The sequence below is a fragment of the Echiichthys vipera genome, assembly GCF_963691815.1.
Source record: "Echiichthys vipera genome assembly, chromosome: 3".
NCBI classification, from domain to species: domain Eukaryota; kingdom Metazoa; phylum Chordata; class Actinopteri; order Perciformes; family Trachinidae; genus Echiichthys; species Echiichthys vipera.
The window spans coordinates 27,516,542-27,541,273 of record NC_139828.1 but is presented as its reverse complement, the minus strand read 5'-3'; the positions used below and the strand labels follow the sequence as shown (position 1 = coordinate 27,541,273).

General features: G+C 40.2%; 2 protein-coding genes across 10 annotated transcripts in view; both read left to right on the top strand.

The window, feature by feature from the left end:
• The window catches only part of kif1aa (kinesin family member 1Aa), a 43,966-nt gene extending 26,489 nt beyond the window's left edge, over positions 1 to 17,477 (top strand). For 5 of the 9 annotated variants that reach the window (XM_083940395.1, XM_083940393.1, XM_083940392.1 and 2 more), the window contains 20 exons: positions 320 to 479; positions 592 to 682; positions 765 to 883; positions 999 to 1,054; positions 2,701 to 2,809; positions 2,965 to 3,031; positions 3,134 to 3,218; positions 3,364 to 3,469; positions 5,498 to 5,524; positions 8,175 to 8,289; positions 8,409 to 8,542; positions 8,638 to 8,699; positions 8,779 to 8,924; positions 12,587 to 12,775; positions 13,034 to 13,105; positions 13,214 to 13,335; positions 13,530 to 13,673; positions 14,236 to 14,428; positions 14,533 to 14,651; positions 14,735 to 17,477. In XM_083940395.1, the coding sequence (XP_083796521.1) occupies positions 320 to 479; positions 592 to 682; positions 765 to 883; positions 999 to 1,054; positions 2,701 to 2,809; positions 2,965 to 3,031; positions 3,134 to 3,218; positions 3,364 to 3,469; positions 5,498 to 5,524; positions 8,175 to 8,289; positions 8,409 to 8,542; positions 8,638 to 8,699; positions 8,779 to 8,924; positions 12,587 to 12,775; positions 13,034 to 13,105; positions 13,214 to 13,335; positions 13,530 to 13,673; positions 14,236 to 14,428; positions 14,533 to 14,651; positions 14,735 to 14,777 (2,159 nt within the window). In that variant the 3' untranslated portion in view covers positions 14,778 to 17,477. Of the gene's footprint in view, positions 1 to 319; positions 480 to 591; positions 683 to 764; positions 884 to 998; positions 1,055 to 2,700; positions 2,810 to 2,964; positions 3,032 to 3,133; positions 3,219 to 3,363; positions 3,470 to 5,497; positions 5,525 to 7,437; positions 7,462 to 8,174; positions 8,290 to 8,408; positions 8,543 to 8,637; positions 8,700 to 8,778; positions 8,925 to 12,586; positions 12,776 to 13,033; positions 13,106 to 13,213; positions 13,336 to 13,529; positions 13,674 to 14,235; positions 14,429 to 14,532; positions 14,652 to 14,734 lie in introns of all 9 variants that reach the window. The other 4 variants (XM_083940396.1, XM_083940398.1, XM_083940397.1 and 1 more) reach the window with 1 other exon arrangement.
• A 760-nt stretch (positions 17,478 to 18,237) lies between these two features.
• On the top strand, positions 18,238 to 24,717 carry scly (selenocysteine lyase). The gene is made up of 13 exons (XM_083939417.1): positions 18,238 to 18,298; positions 19,374 to 19,472; positions 19,626 to 19,735; positions 20,005 to 20,105; positions 20,220 to 20,397; positions 20,815 to 20,942; positions 21,214 to 21,369; positions 21,457 to 21,563; positions 22,058 to 22,094; positions 23,528 to 23,611; positions 23,863 to 23,962; positions 24,107 to 24,182; positions 24,282 to 24,717. The coding sequence occupies exons 2-13, from the start codon at positions 19,381 to 19,383 to the stop codon at positions 24,433 to 24,435; spliced, it is 1,323 nt and encodes a 440-aa protein (XP_083795543.1). The 5' UTR covers positions 18,238 to 18,298; positions 19,374 to 19,380; the 3' UTR covers positions 24,436 to 24,717.
• Positions 24,718 to 24,732: the final 15 nt, after the last annotated feature.

The following is a 24,732-nucleotide window of genomic DNA, read 5'->3' as shown; positions in this document are numbered from 1 at the left end:
TAGTCCCACTGGACTGCTCTAACCACTCAGCCAGCAGTCGCCCCATGTAAAGAGGCTGAAGGTCCTCGAGGCAGCGGCCGCAGGTTCGACCCAGTGTTTCCCAATGTTATTCGCCCTGAGGTTCAAAACGGGGAGCAGTTGATACTTGGCCCAAATCAGCCCTAGTCAGTGTCCCAAACAAGAGCCAGCCAAACCTCATCCTTCCATTGTTCATGCTGCCAGAAAACAACAGACCGTGCTGACAATCAGCTTGACTTGTCTGACTACCTAAAATGCCAGCTTTAACCTGTGTCTGAATTTTACTTTGCAATCCTCACAGCTGGTGCAGATGAGCTGGAGAATCCACTGAAGAGTCTGGATGGCCCGCTCGACACAACTCTTGAGCACCTGAGGATTGGAAATGTTTTTACCTTCAGGGTGACTGTCCTGCAAGCCTCCAGCATCTCTGCAGAATATGCTGACATATTCTGCCAGTTCAAGTAAGAAGTTCATCTAAATGTTTTCATTGTACATTCTTCCCATGATTGTCAGTATTTATCATGTGTCTTTTACAGTTTCACATATAAATTATGCAATTTGGATTGATTTCAGTTTCATCCACCGCCATGATGAGGCCTTCTCCACCGAACCCCTAAAAAACACAGGCCGCGGCCCCCCTCTTGGCTTCTACCATGTGCAGAATGTAAGAATTATCAGCCAGTCGGTACAATTATGAGCTGAGAGGTTTAATCGTGCTTCAACGTCACTGTGTTGTTTTTTTATAGATTGCTGTTGAAGTGACTAAATCCTTTGTTGACTACATCAAGACTCAGCCAATTGTGTTTGAGGTGTTTGGACACTACCAGAAGCAGCCTTTTCTTCCACTCTGTAAAGACGTCATCAGGTACATGGTTATGAAGTCTGCTGATAGAGTTGATTTACTGCACAGACAAAGATATAATGTATAAGGTTGTGTTTTCATTAATGACACGATTGTGTGTTGTTATTACCACTACCAGTCCACTACGTCCCTGCAGAAGACAGTTCCCACGAGTGATGCCTCTGTCCAAACCAGGTAAATAAACTCCTTGCAGAGTTACTTTACTTGAATTCCACCATTTATTTATGTTGCATTGTCTTTGTACTGGTCTCCTTGCAAGTCATGTCATCTTAGCTTCATGTTGTTGGGTATGAGCAGTTGACTCTGATGCCTCGCCGGACCGGGAGAAATCGCTGGACCTGATCCGATACCTGGTCCCAGATGTGTTCAGTGGGGCGCTGGTGGACTCGTTGTCAGACCACGCTCTCTCTGCTGCTGGCTTGGCTGCTTCCTTCTTACTTGAAGGAAACGAGCGAGCTCAGCTGACAGCTCCACCCACCGCTATCTGTTCAGTTATTAAAGCTCAGAAGCCGGGTTGGTTATTGATGTCAGATCCAAGAGAATCCTGTGACTGAAAGCCTTTTTATATCAAGTGTTTATCTTGGTGTGACTTAAAAGAATACTCCAAAGTCAAGCAACTGTAATGCTATATTACAATGAATGAACTGATTACAAAGAATACCAGGTGTAACACACATGTGATAACTGAAGTATTGTTCAAACACTGGAGCTCTTCCAGTTATTGGGTCGATCTTCTCTGAGTGACATTCCTACTACTACAGTTACTACTGGCCACTGACCTGAAGAAGCTGTAATATTTCTAATTAATAGTAAAAATGAAACAATATGATATAAAAAGGCTGTTTTCTTGTGTGAGGATTGAGTTGGATTGGCTCTCTGTGTGTTTACTGTTGACCTGCGTGGTGAATTCTCCTTGCAGTTCCCTCTTTGAGCTCTTGTTGGATCACAGTGCGATTCTGCTACAGTAGTCACTCATGAATGAATAATATTGTTAAATATACTGTAGGTCTACATTATTCTGAATATGTATTTATTACACAGATAAAATAATACTTTATTGATCTCCAGAGGGGAAATTCACATCTTAGAGCGGGACACAAACAATCCAGAGAGTTAGGAAACAGCTAGCTAATTCTTTGAAATAATTACTGTAATACATTGAAATAAGACATCTTAAAGCTACAATATATACATCTAACACATTACAATACTTAGGCCGTACTGTATACATGCTTTGTGCATTGTGCCAATATCTAAGTGTAGAACACATAAAAAATAATACATACAATATTCATAATATATTATGTTTGCTTGATTGAGCTTGGGCCAGACCGCATGCACTTTTTTCCATGCAACTCTTGACTCCTTTTGTGGAACTGCCTTAAATAATATGAATGCAGTTAACCCATAATCAGACTAGATTGAATAATTTCTGCGAAATAATGATGATCAGCAACATCGATACTTTTAAAGGAGAATGCGGATCAAGGAGTTTGTGCAACTGCTCTTTGTAATGCACACGGCGTATTTGTTATTGTTTTTTATAGTGAATACTCTCAAAGCCAGAAATATCACAAGGAAACAAAGAAATGTATTGGTATTTCCCTTTAAGAGAGGATTGCAGAGTTGCATATGAATCAGCTGAAGGAAAGGAGCTTCTTCTTCAGGACTAAGTGGGTCCTCTCTTTCCCTGTGTCACTGATGTCCTGTCTTCTTTCCTTTCTCTTTCCTTTGTAGGTTTAGAGCAGCTCTCCGCTGTTAGCCTAAAGTCTGCTTTCTGTCTACCCTTAATTTAAACTTCCTACCTCCTTTTTCAACAGTACCTGCCACCAAGCTGACAGCCATGACCCGCCCGCAGGCAGGACCCTGTCACTGCAAATATGATCTCATGGTGTTTTTTGAGATCTGCGAGCTGGAGGCCACTGGAGAGTGAGTTTGGGATGATGTGCAAGAGCTTTCCATGAAATTATTATGATTGGTATAGTGGTGTGGTATAGTATATAACGATCCTGAAAAACTTGGACCTGTTGATCACTGGCACATGACCATATCAGTGAAGCTTGTTTTCATCCGCGTCCTCCCAGCTACATCCCTGCAGTGGTGGACCACAGAGGAGGAATGCCTTGTCATGGCACTTTCCTACTGCACCAGGTATGTCAATCACACTGTGAGTAGATATAATATCTGGAATATTTTATATCAACTGAACATAACCACACCTCTTTTCATTTCTTCTTTTCTTGACAATCACAGGGTCTCCAGAGAAGAATCACTATAACCATTGTACATGAGTCAGGAGGTGACATGGAATGGAGAGACATCCGTGAGCTTGTTGTAGGCAAGTTTGATTTTCAGGGTTTCTTACTCTGAAAACTGAAAGGTCACATCAACAGTGATATTGCCTTGTTTATAAAACTGTTCTAATTTTTTGACTGAAATTGCTTTGAGGATGTTCTAATTGGAGCACTTGCGTCTCTCTCTAGGTCGTCTCCGCAACACCCCTGAAGCTGATGAGACCATAATTGACCCAAATATTCTCTCTCTCAACATCTTGTCTGCTGGGTATGTAAGGCCCATGCAAGATGACCGGTACGTACTGGTGAAGATATTTGATGGAAACAGCCAGGTCCTTGCAAATGTAGTATAACACTGAGCTAGCCCGTCTTTTATTAGATTTTCAATATATATATGGTCAATGGGAATTCAACTTTAGTATTATATACACAGTGTATTCACATATATGTTTGTTTATTCTTCACTGATTTTGCAAACCACTCTATTGTTCAGATTGTTCTGTCAACAACATTGTTATCACTTTGTTACTGTTGTGACAGCTCCAACACTGGAACACGGCACACAGGCAAAAATGCATGGCATAGTGAACCAGCTGTCATACAACAGCATGGCAGAAGACGCACAACTGGAATGTTATAACAGACATCAGCAAGTTCTTTTGTTATCTTTATTATTGTGTCTGTATGAGTATAGTTTCCTGTCTCTAATCACAGGATGCGACACATACAACATCCAGACTGACTGAGTGGATCAAAGAGTTATTTAAGAGTCTGCCACTTCTGTAGTTATGAATTCACTTGTTCATGCTGGCAGTGCGACCCTCCTTGGTGTTAATCTGTGCTTTTTGTTTGTTTGATTGTCATCTTTGCACCTACATGTTGCATCTCACCTTGTTTTTCACCTTACCACTAACCCATCTCATCTCTCAGCCATGATTAGATCTATTAACACCAATACTGACCTGCTTATAGACTTCAAGAATCATACATTTTTTGCCAAGCACCCTCAGTTTACTGTATCTCACTGTTGAATGAACAGACCTTCATTAATTAATTAATTAATTATTTCAGTAGCACACCAGTATGAATTTAAAATGCATGTCTTTGTTACTTAACAGCATGTGTCACTATTTTAAAATCACTAACAAACCATAAACAATCTGTATTTAGAGTCAATATGACGCCATACATTGGACAGTAACATTCCATCATTACTCTATTAAAACTCTTACCATTTAAGAATCACAGACTGGAGATAATGGTGAAAAAAAGGTCTGTTAATCTTGCACTGACTGACTGAATTTAAAGCCCTAAAATGGTGTTTCTGGGTGAGCTGTGTGATTGCAGCCTAGTTTGTAGTGTAGCAGGGAGAAGGTGCGGTCTGAATGAAACATAAAACTACAGGAAACAACAACCCAACAGACCAATGTCATTACTAATATTATACTGACATGAACACAGAATGTTTAACTAACGTCATAGGACAAAATGCATTAAATAGATCTTTGTGACTGTGCCATCTTGTAGAAAAGAAATATGTTCTGGGGTTTCCACAAACAAGATGGGCCTTGGTCCCAACTGCTCCAATTGTGGTGAAATGTGTAATGTTCTTTTGTTGTTCTGCAGCCAGCCAGTAGGGGGCAGTAGGTGTCTGTAACACTGGTGTCCTCAGAATAAGGCAACCACTGATATGTTATGTAGTTTTTCCAAAAAAACACCATTAATTCTTCACTGGTTTGACCATCCAAAATCACTTACAATTAACATCACCACTGTTTGGTGGCACAATAACTCCTAAGTGGGAACAAGTAACATACAGTTCATCTCACAGTATATTAACAATATATCAGTGTAGATTGTCTATGTCCTTCAGCCAAAAATATTATATAACCCAAGTTCCATTTATGAAAACTGTGAAGGATTTTTGCCAACACATTATTTTTTGCGACCCTCTGTTTTTGGCTCATTGCTTAATCCCTCTGCTTTCCCAACCACTCAACAAAAAGCCTAACAACACCAGCAACACCAGCACCCAGACCTGGGTTTACTGAGTTTTCTTCTAAAGCAACCAAACGCTGCACGCAGCACTGTTCGGTGGCCCTACTCAACCAGCCTTTCCTTGACCACGGTGCTGCACCCTCGATGTTTGTCCTGTTATGGCCTCAGTGGCCAAGAATTGGCTTTAAGGGCACTGCACCGGGTCAGGCTGTGGTCCAGTGAGGTCTCCGTTCAGTGTTGCAGAGACTAACATCAAGGTATATATGGATGCTAACATTTTTCTCCCTCCAGTCCACTAACAGAATGTTGTTTTTTGCTTTTGCAGACAGTTTCTTGATTCGGACATGCCTAGGTATATTATTTTGCCTCTCTTCTTAAGTTAACTCTCTTCTTAAGTTAAACCTCATCTTTCTAACATCCTGTCCACACACCCTGTCATTCATACTCAGCCTCAGGGATTTCATTACCCTCTCTCCTGTTCTGCCATTCATGTCAGCAATTCATCTGTGGCTCTTTGTTTTCTCCCCCTCTCCCCCTCAAATGAGGTGTGTGGTTCTGCATGTCCCTGGTTGTCTTTCTGCGCTGGGTGTGTGTTTGAGCTGTTGTCAGGCTGCGTCTTATGTGACAGGGTCTGCATGGCTGGCCTTGCTTTAGGTGGACTGTCCTTGGCTATGTCTCTGCTGGAGGTGTCGTGGGGCCAGTAGCACCCTCTCTGTTTCCAGTTGAGCAGTTGCTGCAGGAACTACAGTATCTAATAAGGCTGATTTTAGAAAGTGTACTGTCAATATTTGGTCACTCTTGCTTTCGTCTTTTGGATAGAAGCAGAATTTTTAAAAGTTGCAGACATTTTAAAAAGGTTCCTTCTCCTGGTTGTTTACAGATGTCGATTTATTCACACTAAATTTTACAGTTGTTGTACTGAAAAAAGATGAGTCGGGGTAAGAGGTATGAGCACTTGACAGTAGAGGGTGTAAGTGATCCATTATTATAACACAGTGGATTTGAGACAAGAACGCATCCTGTCCTGAGCAAGAATATTCAGAAAATGATGAAAACACATTTTATGCCCTTTTCACTGTGTTTTATATTTTCATATTGTTGACCTTTGCAGTGAAGTAATATTTTGAACCCATGGATATAATTTTCTTGGTTAAAGTACCTGCAAGAGAGAGAGTACTTCCCATCACAGCTACAGAATATTAACAGGAACACCAGTCATCCACTATTACTCAAGTGCCATTATATGGATCACATCATTTACAGTACCCACTCTGGCACACTATTAAAATGCAGCTATTAAAATGTAATCCAGTGAATCATTACCTCACCAGTAGCACTTTGCTCAAAATTGCTGCAATGTTGTGAATATTTTTAAATTTTGTACCTCATTGAAACCCTGCCAAACACCAGAAACAAACGGCTCCTCACATGTTGCGCCAGCAGCATGACTTCAATCCTGGCTCCCGCGTTTTTAGGAGGTAGTAAAACACAGAGAAGCACATGTTGTTGTAGCGCAGAGGAAATTGCTTACTTGTAGTGTAAGCGAACACTTTTCTACTACTGGGAAAAAAGCGTGTGTGTGTGTGTGTGTGTGTGTTAATGCACTTGCTAATTACTTAAAAACAGGCCATCTCTATACTGAATTCCCATTATTCACACAGTGCTGCAGTCCTCCTCACTACAGAGTCAACTCAGTTCATTCCTGTTTGCTTTCTTCTGGGTGACACATTGTTCACTTTCCCACAAGGTCACCTCAGTCCAGGCCACTGGGCCCAACATCTGAACCTCATGAAGAGTCCATTCAGCTTGTTTTTATGGCTTACAGAAACATTAGTTTCCTTTTACAATTCATGCTTGGATTATCTTTTTTAAATTTAAGGCTGTACCGGGATTCAGGCCAGAGGAATAACTGGTTTCAGTATGTGTGTTTATTTCCCCTCGGGGGGGAAATGGGAAAAATCGTGTACATTAACGTATGGACTAAATCAGAGGCGTAACAGAAAGCAGTATTGTTTTGCTTGAGGTATGGCCATGTGTTATTTGACCTTTTCAATGGTAGAGCAGGATGAGAGATTGCATCTCTCGATCAGCACCTTCTACAGGATTTCTCAAAGGTCTCTTATGGGTGAGCTGTACTATCCATGGCACTGTTTACATAATAGATAGCAGTGTGAAAAACACCATCCCAGTCACACAAGCGCACAACCACAGCATACTACCTGACTCTCACTTTCTATTCTTTTGCTGATTTCTTCTTTCTCACAGCATTTCCTTGGGAGTTGACCATAGGTATTTCACTGCCCTGTCCCTCATTTCCTCTGGCTGTCTCTAATCCCCACTTACCATTTTCTGTACTAATAGTCATCTCAGCTTTCTTTGCTTCTCTGTGATGTATTGTACAAAGCAGAGCATCAACTCAGCCTGTTGCATGCAAAACGATTTCATTGGCAATTTTGTTGTATTGAGATTTTAAAAATACTTACAAATCATAATATTCTGTTTGCAATTTATGAAATCAGAATTTAGTCCACATCTTTCTGTACTTTATGTATACATATTTGTAATTTTTGAAGAATGTTACTATTAAGTTAAAGGGATAGTTCTGCAATTTTGATGTGGGGATGTGTCATTGTTTTATCTACCGTAGATTGTGGTTTTAAAGAGTAAAGAACAAACAAACAATGATATAGATTTTTTTAGGTGGCTGAAATACATTTAGCTGCTGCCCCCATCCACAGCAGAACATTGCTGAGCTTCCATGCCTGTCCTCCTGTCTGCTTCTCCAAACTGGCGGCGTACCAACTACCTTCTACTGTAGATAATACACTGACTGTGGATAAGTAACTCGTAGAACCACCCCTCCAACTATCTCTTCAACATCTCTGTTGTTAGGTTGACAGACTTTAGCGTGGGTTTCGCTCTAACCCTGTTGCTTATGTGAAGGGCTTAAACTTTGACTGCTGATTCATTTTCTTGGCTTCTTTTAACTCGGATCACCTCAGGACTTTCTACCGTTTCGAGGCCGCTTGGGACAGCTCCATGCACAACTCCCTGCTACTAAACCGAGTCACTCCATATGGGGAGAAGATCTACATGACTCTCTCAGCCTACTTGGAGGTACTGTATAGTACAATGCCTGCATTCATGAGGGAAATAGCTCTTACAGTAGAAGAGGTGATGTGTGAATTACTCTACAGGATTCATTTCAAAAAGCCTTCCTCTCTTATCACTTGCAGATGGAGAACTGCACTCAGCCCGCAATCATAACCAAAGATATCTGCATGGTGTTTTACTCTCGAGACACCAAGCTCTCTGCCTCCCGCTCTATCCGAAACCTTTTTGGTACTGGAAGCCTGAGAGCGGCAGATGGGTGAGTTTGAAACTTAAACTATGAAAAACATAATGTAGCTCCTGTGTACTCTGCTGATTAAGTATGTATTTATTATTATTATTTTTTTTTTATAGAAACCGTGTAACTGGGGTTTATGAGGTCAGCCTATGTAACCTGGCAGATGCAGGAAGTCCAGGTGAGATTCAAGACAAAGTCACCATTTTGAATTGAGCTCATCTCTGCAAACATTTATAACCCTGCACGACCCCCTCCAGGTATGCAGAGGAGACGAAGGCGGGTGCTGGACACCTCAGTGGCCTACGTCCGTGGGGAGGAGAACCTGGCTGGGTGGAGGCCCCGCAGTGACAGCCTCATTCTGGACCACCAGTGGGAGCTGGAGAAACTCAGCCTCCTTCAAGATGTAAGGGCATTATGTAGTTTTCTGTTCTAGAATAAGCCACGGTTATTAACACCTTAACACAGATGCTAATGGCCCTCATTTATTGAACATACATTTACTGATACGTGTGTCTCTAAATCAGGCAACCTTTTTGATATGAGGTGCATTCTGTGAAGCAGACGAGTACTAGGCAATCAGAGGCAGAGTTGGGCAGGTCTTTGTAAATGTAAAAGGGGAAAAAGTAGTGATGTCCAAACAAAGCTTCATGAAACTATATGAAGTATTTTCTTTATTTCCAGAGACCATTAGATGGCACTCCCTGTTCAAAAAAGGGTTGAAAGCACAAAAAATTATCCGTCTTTGAGCCTTTTTTTTTTTAAACCAAGACCTCCTTCCAGTGGCTTCATTAAATTAAGAAAATGCTTCATGAAGCTTCACTAGGAAAAAGTCAGTCAGACTACCGTAACTACCGGCCAGTGGCTGTGAAAACAGGTAAATTGGCATGCAGATGAGAAAGTGCTACAAATTTCCCAAAACATTTCTTACCCACTCGCTGCTGTAGGTATGCCTTTTATTAAGCTACCGTGTGCCAATGGTGGCACCCTTGGTCAAGGTTGCTGATCCCCTGCTCTAAATCATCTATTTTTTTAAACATCTAAATGAATGAAGCTTTTTTTCCCTTGGTCCACTTTGGTAAATAGGATCCGGCCCCTGATTTACATATAATGTACTGTACATATGAAATGCACTCGGATGTGGTGACCTGAGGTGATGCTGCGGTTACCAGCCTTCACCATAAATGTGTCCATACTGTCATGAAATCAGCTGTCCTTCAAGGTTTTAATTAAATAATGATTTCAATTATTTAAACAGAACTTACTAGGCTTACTACAAAGCCATAATATGAATACAATGTGAATAAAAACTGCATAACGTCATTTAAAAAAACAACATTTACAAGTTATTAAAGGAAAGCTCTAAAGTATGAAAGACGTTCGTATTGACCATATTTAAAGGCTGAGAACTCTTAATAGTCGTGCTGCAGAATTTAGAATTAATTGTAATTGTGAAACAGTTCTTGTGTTAATGCTGCAATGTTTCTTGATTAAAATGACAGGACTGAATAACTCACATAAAAGCTCAACTAGGAATATAAAATGAGCCCTACTGTAGGTTTCTTGAAGGCAACTTTGAGTTAGAGGCCAGGAAACCAAAGTGCAGGTGTAAAATTTCAAGACAAGAACTACAGAAACTATCAGACATCCAGTCTATAATCTATAACACCAGTAATATAATGGAGCCAAATTTCTGACTTAAATTGGAACAATTCAACTATTTTTATCCACTGTGTCAGCATAGTTGGAATAACACGACTCAGAACCCCCACGTTTCCCTCACCACAAGTAATATGACATGTTTAGGTATAAAAATAGCTCCAAGATTGTCAGAATTCTTCCATCTCAACTTCACTCCATTTTTTAAAAACAATAGAAGACGACTTAAACCGCTGGATGACGTTTCCACTATCCATCACGAACTGAATCTCTGCTGTAAAGATGATGATACTACCAAAAAAACAATCACCTATTCACGATGGTCCAAGTCCAACCCACAGTCAAATGGTTTAACACAGGAACACACTCATGACAAACTTATATTGGAAAAACAAAAAACCTAGAGTAAAACTGACACTACAAAAATAAAAACTTCAAGGGGGGCGAGAGGGACCTAACTTTCAGCACTATTACCAAGCCAACCAACTACAATTTATCACCAAATGGATCTACAAAACCCACATCATCATTCATGGCTGGATATAGAACAGACCGAATGCCAAGAAATAGCAATCAAGAATCTACCTCCTCCTTAGCAACACTAATAAAAAACACAACCGCTTTAAAAACACCGTAATTGCTACAACTCTGTCAGCCTGGTGGAAAGTCAATAAAATGACAAACCATACAATGTCACCTAGCTCATATACACTCATTTGGCACAGCCCAGATTTTCTTGTTAACAAATCACCCGTGACAGGCACCAAATGGAAGGAAAATCACATAACACACCTACAACACCACATCTTTGGAATCAATACTTTACTTACCTTCCAACAGTTAATGAAAAAGTATGATGGGTAAGGGCGATATGTACAAAATACTTACTTAAAGCATGCAAACAAGGCAAACACCAACACATCAAATAATAATAGTTATTATTAGACTACATTAATAAAACTGCTAACTCAAACAAACCTTTTATCTTCAACTGACTCCACGATACCTCCTCTAACACACAAATGGATAGAATATCTTAATATCAGTAACCATAATGACTTCTGGATGCAAAATAAGCAAAATACCTTCAAAATGCCCATGGACATGAACACAGGAATGCAGAATACATATCACACAACACAAGATGGGACTTACCGAATCAGACACATGCACTCACTGTACTCTTAACACAACTGACCACTTCTTCCATGCACTCTGGCTCTGCCCACCACTACAACACTCCTGGAAAGAAATAACTACTAAACTATCACTGTTCCTCGGGTGCAGCATTCCCCTGTCCACTGTCCCTGTGCATACTAAGAGACTTGGGCACACTTGACTCATGGCAAAAACAAATCACAACATCACTTCTGGTATTCCTATCTATTGCCATGAAAGCTATTTTACTAAATTGGAAAAACAGACAACATCTCACCGTCTCATAGTGGTTTAATCTTTTTAACAGAATAATTCAGTGAAAGTATTTAAATGTTCTTAAATCCCTTGAGTTGCCGTTGAGCTAAAACCACATAACATTCATGTGCGTTTACATACAAACACAAACACATAGGACCATACACACGTACATTCTATTAACACATAAATGTATATCACACTCTTTAGAGGCAGTGAAAAAACTCACTCAGACACAACATTGAAATGTTTATTAGGAGAATATGATGATTTATTGAAATTAAATTGAATTAAGTCTCCTCTCATTAATTTCTGTTAATTTATTCTCTTATTTATCTGCTCTTATTTCTCCACTGACCATCCTTTTGTTTGTTTCAATTATACCTGCTACTACAAATATCATTAATAACTGATTTTATGCCCAAATTGACACCACACAGCTGCTTCCCTGCAACAACTATTCACCACCACACATTTTTTAGTATTCTATATCCACCTGTATCCATACCTGTGTTTTTGTTCTTGCAAATAAAAAAATGTAGCCTCATTTTAAAGTTGTTGGTTTTACAAATACATAAAACTGGATAAAATCGGCACAGCATCAGCATCGACATACTGGCGTACAATGAAGCATGTAAAGGCAGAATAAGACAGGACCCAGGATAAAACCTTGAGGAACTCCAGAGGTCAAAGGAGCAAAATCAGACAGTTTCTTCAGCAAGGATACAAATAAGCTACGATTAGAAAAATAGGAAGAAAACCATTCAAAAACCAAGAACTGTACAGTACCTGATATCCTAACCCACTTTCTAAAGCATTTATGTCAAATATTATGACTTATGGTATTGAAAACAGGTGTGCTTCTGATGGAAACCAGACTGGAATTTGTCAAATAAACTGTTTTCCTCTACCATTTCCAAACATTGCTTACAACTCTCTCCAAGTTTCAGCAAGGGACATCGTCAATGATTGTGATGTTTTTCCCCTTTTTCCCAGGTGGAGAAGACTAAGCATTACCTCCTGCTGAGGGAGAAACTGGAGTCTACCCTGCTTATGGGCCAGGAGTCTCTGCAGACCTGCATCACAGAGGACCTGAGTGAGTCTCCTCAGCCCCCCGAGGTCGACCAGGAGGTCAGCTGCAGCTCTGAAATCACCACTGAGAGGCAAAGGGAGCTTGCTGCCAAGGTCAGCCATCATTATTTAGTGAAGACTGAATTTCATGTTTGACTTAAGTGCAGTCTTGATTGTATTTTGTTGCCAGATAAGAATTGTTCCTGTTCTATGACCTCTGTCATGTCAAGTCTGTACAAAATTTACCTTAATGTCTATGCATTAATGTCAAATTGAAATATGGTCAGAGTGCATTTTTATTATATTACTGATTTTACTTATCTTGTGTCAAACCTCAGGAGCCATTTTAAGCTCTCTGTCTTTTGCACACAGTGTTTGCGGCTGCTCACTCACTCCTTCAACCGAGAATACAGCCACGTGTGTGTCAGCGCCAGTGAAAGCAAGGTAGTGCTCTAACACTCCAAATTAAACCCTACAACATGAAAACCTGATGAATGTGAGTTATTTCATCACAGTTGAGCGAGCGTGCATCTGTGTTTGTGTGTGTTACAGATCTCAGAGATGTCCGTCACAATGCTGAGAGACTCCACTTCAATCTCTGCTCTCAACACAATCACACCTTCTTCAACATGCCCTTCGCTGGTTGACGGTTGCTATGGCAATGCAGAACTCAGGTCAATCCTAAAATGCATTTATATGGTTATTGTTATGTATTAACTGTCATTCTTGGTAGCCGTGGCCGTTTGCTGTGTGTGGCAGTCTGGGTTAGCCACATTTTGTGTAGTGCAGACTCATTTTTTTCTTCTTTTGAGTGAAATGTTTGGTAAGAATTTGCTTTGTTACATAGACCTTTGTTTCTGTTCTGCAGGCCCCCTAAGCCTTGCTCTCGTGCTGTCAGCCCCAGCCCTGACACACAGCAGGACGCAGAGGCCAAGAAGTCCATCAACGGAACCGCTGAAATCAAACCACGGACCCGCAGATTTTTTCCTGATATCCAGGAGATTAGAGTCAGGTGAGTCTGCCACAGTAACTCCAAAGACTCTATGGTTTATGGTGATTAGTATGTATCTTTTCGGACACACTAAGCTGTAATTACCGCCTCACTTTCTGAGAGCCTCCTTGCTGGTTAGAGACGGGTAACCATGGTTACCGGTACAAACCTCAGACAACGCTTAAATTACTGGAAAGGGTAAGCAACTAGTCCAATTGTTGCAGGTGACAATTTTTTTTTTTTTATATGTACAAATGTAAATTGAAGGGTTACTGGCATTATAGATTGATAAATGTTGCTGTCCATTTTATTGTTGAATGTTGCTGAATGTTGTCGTTACTACTGCATTGCATTGTGGGATATTTATGCCAGCATAGTATTGCCTACTCATTTTTCACTAGAAAAACACGTAGTGTGAAATTCACGTACTATTGGTTTCATACAAATATTTTGGACATACTAAAAATTCTCACTGTTTTAGCCTACTACACAGCGCGTTAGTATGGAATTTCGGACACAGCTTATGACTTTGTGCTGTGATCTTGATTTCACATGGGGTAATATTTTATCTCTATTTTCGCAGCCCAATTGTGTCAAAGAAGGGCTACTTACATTTCTTGGAGCCAAATACCAACGGATGGGTGAAGCGCTATGTTGTTGTGCGGCGGCCGTACGTCTACATCTACAACACAGAGAGAGACTCTGTGGAGCGGGCTATCCTTAACCTCTCCTCTGCCCAGGTGGAGTACAGTGAGGACCAGCAAGCAATGCTGAAGGTTGGTAAATAGACAAACTATCCAAAATGCCCTCTTTTTTTCAGCGCTCTTATGGCTGAAAACCTCTGGTGTGGTATAATACACTTTTTCTGCTCTTTCACCAGACCCTGTACACATTTGCCGTGTGTACAGAACATCGTGGAATATTGCTCCAAGCCACTAATGACAAAGAAATGCATGACTGGCTGTATGCGTTTAATCCTCTCCTTGCTGGAACAATCAGGTAAAGGCACCAAAAATAAACACAACCCTTTTAACTGGATAATGTTTCTTTAATATAAATCAGTGTTCTTCTCTGCCTCTCAGGTCAAAGCTGTCGAGAAGACGAGCCGGACCGATGAGGATGTGAAACAAGACTCTGAACAGATCTCATGAGAGAGGGATGAATACAGAGACTAAGATGTACATAGATCCTTGTCCTGATCTCTCCCCTTGTGCTGAGCCCCATCCCCCCACCACAGTCACCAACAACCATCCTTCCCCTGTTTGTTCTCAGTTTATCACTAGTGTCCTCAGCACCTAAAGCGCCCATTTTGTGTCAGGCCTTTGCTGCAGCGTGAGTCTCGTAGTCTGAAGAACCTCTTCAAAAAGCTGTCACTGTACTGTACTGGGGTAAATTCATTGCTGGCTGACTGGAGAAAATGGAGGAAGTAGCAACAGTTTCTTCGCTCAGATTACATACGTATGGTAATGTACTGTAGTTGTTGTCAGTGACACATCAAGCCTTACACATTTACTCCTTAAAAAAAATGACCTAAAGCTGCCATGTCAGTACAGATCCCATTGCTACATTTGCAACAGTAAATAGAAAAACATGCAGATTCTTCTCTACTCTACAGCTCTATATACAGTGTCTGAACGGGTTTGCATACAACGTACAGATAGAAAATACACACAAAAAGAAAAAAAATGACAGTTGAGTGTAACTCTTTCCAATAATTCTCTTTTCTTTCTGGTCCTGACATTGAGTTATCTGCCACCTATTCCTGAAACTTCTTAGAAACTTCAGCACACACAGCCTGAACAGGGAACAGCATATCATCATAGACTTCATGTTCTTGTGGAATTTTCATCAATCCATGTCGTTTTAGCTACTCGTAGGAGCACCAAGGGTATTCACACAATAGGGAATGAAATGTCATCACCATTAATCCTCCCAATTTAAATCTCATTCTCTACCTGAATTTTATTTGTTTTAAAATGTGATATATTTAGATATTTAACAGCTTTATTATTTATTTCTGCATGTATTTATTGACAAAGACATTTATATTTCTAAAGTAGTAGTACCGTGCAATTTCTGCACACCGCACTTTTTAATATGAGTTCCTTAAATGTTTGAATAGTACAACCCATACTGTCCCCGTAATGCTATTTAAATAGTCTAATAACTTTATGATTGGCCACTTTCTTTGTGATGAAGGTTACTTGAATAATACTATTCCCTTAAAGATTAGGATAGTCGCATCTGACCTTTGACCCAACATCATATACATCTGACAAGGTCAATATATTATTAGGTAGAGAATATTACCGTGCTCTGTCCATCCTCAGCTGCACAAAGCTACCTTGTTAAATGATCAAAAGGTATAAACTGTTCTTCACCGTACAGAATAAGAAACTGGTTTTCTGAATGATATGTATATTGATTAAATGTAGTGCCTATCTTTTCAATCATACTTTACAGTATGCCTTGGCACCAGTTGCTTTGAAACTACATCCTCCATGCTGCTATAATACTGTTCTGGAAGTGTCTGCAGATCATACCACATCACTTTCTTGCTTTTCATCATCACTTACATATTCAGACAAAAGGGTATCATGTGTGTGAATGTTACATATCTAATATGGCGATATGGTACAGAATGTCCATAACACAGAGTATACTTGGTGTGAGGATTGTGTTACACAGTTATGCGTTCAGTGGAAACGATCAAAGCTGTCGACAGTGTATAAGTGCGAGTATAAACACTGTACAACTGTTTTAATACCTTCATATGATCTTTGATGGGAATTGCATTTTCTATTGCATTCTATTCACATGAAGTAGGAGTCTGAAACTGAAGCTGTTCAAAAACAAGCAACAGATGCAGCTTGTGGGTGTGAGCAAGCCTCAGGTCAGACAGCCTAGAGAGCATGCTCACTGACAGTAGTGACACTTCACTTATATACAAGGACAACATCTCCAAGCATTGAACTGTTAAAAGCAAAAATATGATTTATTTTTTTTTCTCTCTATCTAATGGCACAATACCCTGGAAAGTATTCTATGTGTTGTGGACATATTTTGAAGTGATCCAATCAAAAACATTTTACAAGCCTACATACATGCACAACTGTCAGTAGTTGCGGTCTGTTAATAACATTTGTTTGTTGTGTAACAAGTCCTGTGATCAGTGTTATGATCCAAGTCTATCACAGACTTTCTTGGCAGTTGTATTTTATCCGGCTATCATCATCACTGAGGGAATACCCTGCTGTACTGTACATTACACTGTGTCAAGCACTCCTTTTTTCTCTCATTTTCTTTGAAACCCAATCTTAAAATGTGAGCCCGCTATTGCTCCACTCCATTCCTAGTGTTTTCATTGGGCCTTTTAATGTGAGCCAACCAAAGTTTTGTTGGTCCAGTTACACAAAATAAATCACACTGAATGTACATTGATATTTGAAAATACCTATTCTGATGGAGTGGCTATGTTGACTTGTCTTTTGTTTTCACAATCTGGTTCCTTATTGATTGTAGGTGGGTTATTATCAGGGAACCAAATAGAGGTTGTGGGATATTTACCTGTAATAATCTGTCGGCTGACGTGTGAGGAGAGGTTGGTACATTATGGCCCTGTTAAGCATTGCATCTTGTACAGAGTAATGCTGTGCGTCACTTTTCACTCTGGTTTCAATATCTACTGTTAATATGCTCTGACAGTCTTCACAAAATCTACTTTTTCTAATCTCCCCCCTTTCAAGGAATATCATTTACATTGTTGTGCTTCCACTTTTTTGTTTTTCACAAGTACATTTCTTTTCTCAAATGATTTTGCATTGTACTGTATATAAACATGATTGCTGTGAACAGTGTATTATAAAGTTACACCCATTTACAAAATCCTAAATGGGCAGTAGTTCAGTCAGTGTCTCTGCGTGTTGGAGTTTAGCTTCAAATGTTTGTGTACACTAAACACATTGTCATATAATAAATAAACATGGAAATTATGCAACACAAAGTCATGGACTCCTCTTCTTTATAGGATCCACACATGACCAATCATTTATTTATCTTTAACTAGCACAAATAAATACAGGATTTGTGGTTTAGCTCGATATTCTAATCATATATTTGTTTATTTGTTAGTGAACATAATGCGACTGTATTGCACTGTTGTGACCATGCAGGCAGAATCCAGAGTTGCCGTGTCTGCATGTCAGCGTTGTGGGACTGTTCATACAAGATTTATCTTTATGTTTCACGCTGTTCTTCTAAATGCTCATCCACTAGACTCGAATCATCTTTCAGCTTTATCCCGTAGACTGACTAAAAAGGTTTATCCTGACTCTTACGGTTTTTGAAACAAGGATTGCTGCCAGTAAAAGCAGTTTAACCTGCCTATTAAGTGTTAAAATAAATAATACATATGGTGACCGAATGGTATATCAGTAGAAACCACATGATAAACCACTTAATGTGTAATAACGTTGAACTCTTACACATTATAAATGGTTCCGGGCGTCATCTTCAACTGCAGCTTTCCCTTTAAGACACCTGGCAACCCAGCGAAGCGCCTCTCATCCGCCCATTAAGCTGCTAGCTGGCTAATGATTGACACAGACATCAAATCTGTCCAAGACACCTTCACATCACTTCACAAGGTGCGACACTGAGACAGTCCTTTCAGTCTGCAGTGTCAGACACACCAACGAGAACATGTTGCGAGCTTGAAAGCAGATGAGCAGTTAAGTGCAAGCTTGTTAGCAAAAGGGAGTTAGCGACGGTAGCTAGCTTAGCTAAAGTGAACAGATGTTACCTTCAGTTTGCGACAGCTGGCTGTCACCACGGTCCGGACGGGCATGATACAGGTGGTTTTCAGGGTCCAGTTGGGCTATAAGTGTCTCCCCGTGTGTACGTGAACCGCATAGTTGGGACCGGGGAGACAACGTAAGCCGATAACTTAACGTTAGCTGAGTAAATACTGCTGACAGCATGATGTAATGTCAAAGAGTGGACTCAAAGAAGAGACTGGACACCAGTGTTATGTTATAATATATCTATCTATCTATATATAATAATATATCATAATCAACTTTGTAATAAACTTCTGTAGCCTCCGATATATCCACTAAGTTGTGACAGTTTAGTTGAACCATCAAGATTAAGTTACACTTTGTATTTGAGCTGCTGTCAATCACTGTTCTGCAATACTAATACTGTGTAACACAATGTAGCTTCACCCTCAATCATTAAAACACTGAGAGAGATGAGTAGAAGTCTCACTGCTGTAACACTTATATCGTGTTTAAGTAGAAATCCAGTACAAATAATATATATATATGTATACATATTTCTTCTGATTTTATTATTGATCTTTATTGAAAAAACATTACAATACAACAAGAACTTTCTCTTAGATAATTAAATAAATAAAACAATAGAAAACAACAATAGAATACATATCTATATAGGATAGATAAACGTCAATACTCTATACTACTAATACTTTAATACAATAACTTAAAAAAACGGTCATGATATATTCTTTAAATTCACATAAAACCCCAATGGAACTGGGGGTAACTTTTGATCTTATGAGTAGTTTTACACTGCATATCTTTTTCATTAAAGTCCAAAGAGTAACTAAATGTATGCAATGGTAAAATAGGTAAATACATAAAGATCCTTGATCATCATTGCAAAAATGATACGTTTTCGTGATTTCTCCCTCTCTAGGACTGTTATGGCCAAACAATGTGATGCCGTCATCTCGGTAGAGGGTCACACCTTCACTGACCATACCTTTCAACATTATTCTGAAATGAATCTAGACAGGTAGGAAAGTTTGATTTGGGTTGGTCACGTTGTAGCAGTCCATCATTCACACTAAACTAAGTGATTGATTTGATGTTTTGTTAGTTTTGTAATACACAACCTTACATGAAATGAGTTGGGAAATTTCTCTCCGATGTACTTAATGTAATGTAGAATCTACATGGACTACAATGCCACTACTCCGCTGGAACCAGAAGTGATCCAGGTCATTTCTGAAGCCCTCCAGGACGCCTGGGGAAACCCGAGTAGCAGTTATATAGCAGGTGAAGAATATTTCAGACCTTCATTGGATGCCATTGAATTGATGTTGGTATTGTAAAGATGTGTGTGTGTGTGTGTGTGTGTGTGTGCGTGTGTGTGTGTGTGCGTGTGCGTGTGCGTGCGTGTGCGTGCGTGAAATAATTTCCTTTACTGTCAGTGAGCTAATACTGCTTTTCCCTAATTTGCCTTTTCAGTGCGGAACCAATATTGTTCTATCTCAGTGTGCAAACACTAAAAAAGTGCTTTTTGTATAAATCAATTTTATTTCCAGGTGCTAAAGCCAAGGCAATAATTAATCAGTCCCGAGACAATGTGGCTAGAATGGTTGGAGGTAAAGCAGAAGACATCATTTTCACATCAGGTGGAACAGAGGTAATCATGTACTGTTGCTCTGGTTTTGCGTGATGTTGTAAAAATATTTTGTGCAGAATAGTGACATCATGCACACAACAGTGGTTTATTCACAGCTCACAAATCTTGTTTCAGGCCAATAACCTGGTGCTCCACACTGCTGTAGAGCACTTCAGGAGAAGCTGCAGAGCTGCAGAGCAAAGTGAAGGGCACCAGAATGGAAGCAATGGCCTTCCTCACATTATCACCTCTAATGTGGAACATGACTCGGTTAAGCTGGTAGCTGAGCACCTACGGAAAGATGGCAAGGCAGGTAGGAGATCCATGTCATGTTGAATTCAGATTAATGCCAGGAGAATATTTTTTGTTTAAGAAATCAGGCTTTATTTTGAAGGTCCCATATTCTCCTCATTTTTAGGTTCATACTTGTATTGTCTGAATATACTGTTCCTGTATTCACCCTCTGTCTGAAACACTCTGACAGCACTGTAGCAGCACGTTCTACCTATATAAAGTATAGTTGTGACATCACAACCATACAGAAGTCCTGACGGCTCATTTAAAGACACAGTTTTGGATTACGGACTGTGTGTATTTCTCTTGATTTAGCATATTTATACAGCACCTCTGCCTGCTTTATAATAAAGAAAGACATGTAAATCTCACTATTTAGCTTCCTTACATTTACTCCTTTTCTTGACTTGTTTGGGTAACTGTGGTTTTGTTACAGATGTGACATATGTGCCTGTGTCTAAGATGACAGCCCGTGTAGAGGTGGAGGATATCATTGCTGCGGTGCGTCCCAACACTTGTCTCATCTCTATCATGCTGGCCAACAACGAGACAGGCGTCATCATGGTAAGAGGGAGATACAGTCGAGGCTTTGACGCCTCTTCCATGTTCTTCTCTAGTTCTTTACAATACTGATCATAGAGAGATTCTACTTTTATTGTCATAAAAAATGTTAGAAATAACAATCTTGTCAATTTTTGAAGGAGGACTTGGTGCTGATGAGGCAGACAAATCTTTTCATGCATCTTATATTAAATATGATTTGAATACATCTGCAATGTAAAAAGAAAAAGCTCTGTGTCTCATTTGCCCTGACTCTATGCTGAAACACTTCCAGCCAGTCCAAGAGATCAGCCAGAGAATAAAATCTCTTAACAAGCAGCATGACGGGCTCAGGATCCTGCTCCACACTGATGCTGCTCAGGCTCTGGGGAAAATCAGAGTTGACGCCTGTGAACTGGGAGTGGATTATCTCACCATAGTGGGACACAAGGTCAGGAATCTGTTATATGAAATATCTTGTTTCGTCATCAGGACGGAAACATAAAACCTTTAATTGACAGGTTTGTGACATTTGTAGTTCTATGCCCCTCGGATTGGTGCTCTGTACGTGAACGGCCCTGGAACGAGAACACCATTGTATCCGATGCTTTTTGGAGGAGGACAGGAGAGAAACTTCAGACCAGGGTAACATACTGCATTGTCTTACTCGATTAATAATTAAGAAAGCACAGCACTTAGTAAAAATTTGAACATGAATAACTCCGCCTCCCTCCAAAGTCCCGCCCTTTTCCCCCCTGCCTGACCTCTGATGCTTCCTCCTCCCCCCAAGGGTGTGGTGAGGAAGTGAGCTGCGCAAGTAAAACAGAGCGACGGTTGACAGGCAGGAAGCTCCGAAAATCTTTTGATTCGGACTGAATGAAATGATTGGTCAGACTTTCATCAGAAATAAATGAGAATTGAATATTGATAAATTTCAACACCTTGTGGATATCTTTTACATTTTAGTGTGCCACACGCTTATTAGGAGCATTTTAAGATTACAAAAGAAAACTGTAAAAATGCGAGAAAGGTAAGAATTGCTTTAAGTACCAAAGGGACATGACTCAACGGCCAAGATCAGAGAGCTGCACGTGTTAACACAAGAGTCTATTTTCTCTCTCTCTCTCTGAATATTACAGCACAGAAAACACACCAATGATTGCTGGTCTGGGAAAGGTATGTTTCCTGTTCTGTGTGTTACAGGGATTTCACTATCAATTCTTTTGAAGGTTTTTATAAACTTTGCTCTAAATTAGGTTTTATTTTCCTGATTTAATGGTGCATATTTGAGTAGGATCATTTATGTCTTGTCTAAACAGTTTGGCAGCTAGTCACAAATCTTAAACAAAAGGAATTGTGTTGTGTTGATACCGTAGAGGTTATACCCGACACTTGATTTTGCAATAGAATGGTACCACTTGATAATGACTTATTCTTTTAACCAAAGGCATTAAAGGGGAACTTTGGTATATTTCAACCATGTATTTCTGTCTAAGTGACTCATAGGAACAACATTTTAAAAATTGGTCCAGTATTGAGTGACAGCGCTACAGCCGTGAAACGGGCTGCAATGTGATCATGCGGGGCAATAGCAAAGATCAATGTACATCCACTAAGTGTTTTTGTCCCTTACAGGCTCAGATTGTTATTATAGGTGTCTGACTCCACTATAGAAATGGAAAGTTGCTGTCATCCTGCCTTGTTTTCATGTCTACTGATGCGGGACACAGTAACCTAAGCTAATAGCATTAGCTCTGTCTGCAGCTCTCCACTCTTGAAACAGCCTTTTTCTTCAGGAAAATGTGCTTTGGTAAGATTTCCTCTCCTCTTTGGCTGGCAGTAGTCAAACTGCAGACTACAAGGTGCAGTATTACATGAGTGTTAGGATCCACAACTACCCACAACTTTAGCCTATCTTTGTCCAGAGGTGACGTTAGTCTATGAAAGCTGCACACTGGAACTCCACATTTTGCTGGCACAGTTCAGAAACACGCAAACGTGAACCATCGTTTTTATTCAGAATCTTTTTTCTTTAGATTATCTTTTTGGCAGTTTTTCAAGCCTTTTATTATATAGGACAGACAGGAAATGGGGTGAGAGAGAGAGGGGGTGACATGCAGCAAAGGGCCGCAGGTCGGAGTCGAACCCGCAGCTGCTGCCTCAAGGACTTTCAGCCTCTTTACATCGGGCGACTGCTCTAACCACTCAGCCCCTGTTTAGAATCTTTTTGACCACACTAAGCTATCTTCCATTGTCGTCTGGCAACAAGTCACCTCTAGCGAGATTTCGAAACAAGACTTCACCCTCTTTTCATAATGTAGTCAGACACTTACAGTATAATGACAATCTGAACCTGTCAGTGGCAAAAACAGGAACTTTTAGTGAACGTACATTGACAGTGCAGTGCTCGATTACACTGCAGCGCTTTCACTCAATGCTGGACCAATTGTCAGACATTCTTGTTCCCACTAGTCACTAAATTGTGGGAAAAGAGGCTCCAGGAAAAAATACTGAAGTTCCCCTTTAAAAGACCGGAGCCATTGACATCACCAAACATGTCATTTTGTGCCTAATTTGTACTAGAGTCTGATTTATTATGTGTCTGTTAGGCTGCAGAACTGGTGACCTGTAATCTGTCAGACTATGAGAGTCACATGCGAAGTACCAAACTTTTCTTGGAAGAACGACTGAAGGTAAGTTTGAATTTAGAATTTCCTTTTAGAGATGAACCATGTCACATGTTCTTGTGACTGTGATAGATGTAAATAGTAATGTTCAGCGTTCAGTTTACGGTGTGATTGAGATTATTTGAACTGTAGTATGTTTTGCGGTCCACAGGGATTTTGGTTATTTAACTTTAAAAATGATAACCTATATTGTCATTATTCTGTTGCTTCCCTGTTTACATTTAAAAAGCATACCCTCAGTATGTTTTCCTTTTCAGTTCGTCTTTAAACACAAGATCCGCTTCAACAGCCATTACCCTGGCTCTGATATCCTCCCTAACACATGTAACGTGTCCATCCTGGGCCCAAGATTACAAGGTGATGTCATGACTCTTCCGTCTCTGTCCTATGTCTATTTTGGCCCGCCAGTCCAGAACAGTGTCCTTTGTCAGAGGCAGTTCATGACCCTATTTGTAAACTACAAAGGCTTTGAATGATTAATCTCTCTCTCTCCCGCTTTAGGCTGGAGGGTATTGTCCAACTGTAGGAGGCTGTTGGCCAGCGTTGGCGCCGCCTGCCACTCAGACAGTGGAAACAGGTAAAAAGAGTCCCTCTTTCAACTTTTATGCTTTTGTCCAAGCACCATATTGACAGCAGTTACATAACTCTCCTGCACTGCACTTTGTCTGTCCATAAGGCCTTCCCATATCCTTCTGAGCTGTGGCGTCCCCTCAGAGGTGGCAGCTAATGCCTTGAGGTTGAGCGTGGGCAGGGGGACGACCAATGCAGATGTGGATGCAGTTGTGGAGGATCTGAAGGAAACTGTGCAGCTGCTGGAAGAAATGGACTGATGGCCTTCATGTGCATAAACAGTTATCCTGTAGGTCAAATAAGGATGTATAGAGTTTAAAACACAGTATCTGTGTTTATTGTTACATTTAAAGATCACGTAAAACGGATGAAATATTTAATGTAATTAATAAGAGTTAAGAGGCTGAAGTGACCTGAGGGGTGGTGTTATGGAGAGATAACTGTACTCGGCTTCCATCACGTCATGTAAGGAGCTAATCAGCTAATTGGTGTCAGGGAAACATGTAAGTGTTATGGAAATAAATTATGAACATACACTTTCATTTTTATATTTGTTC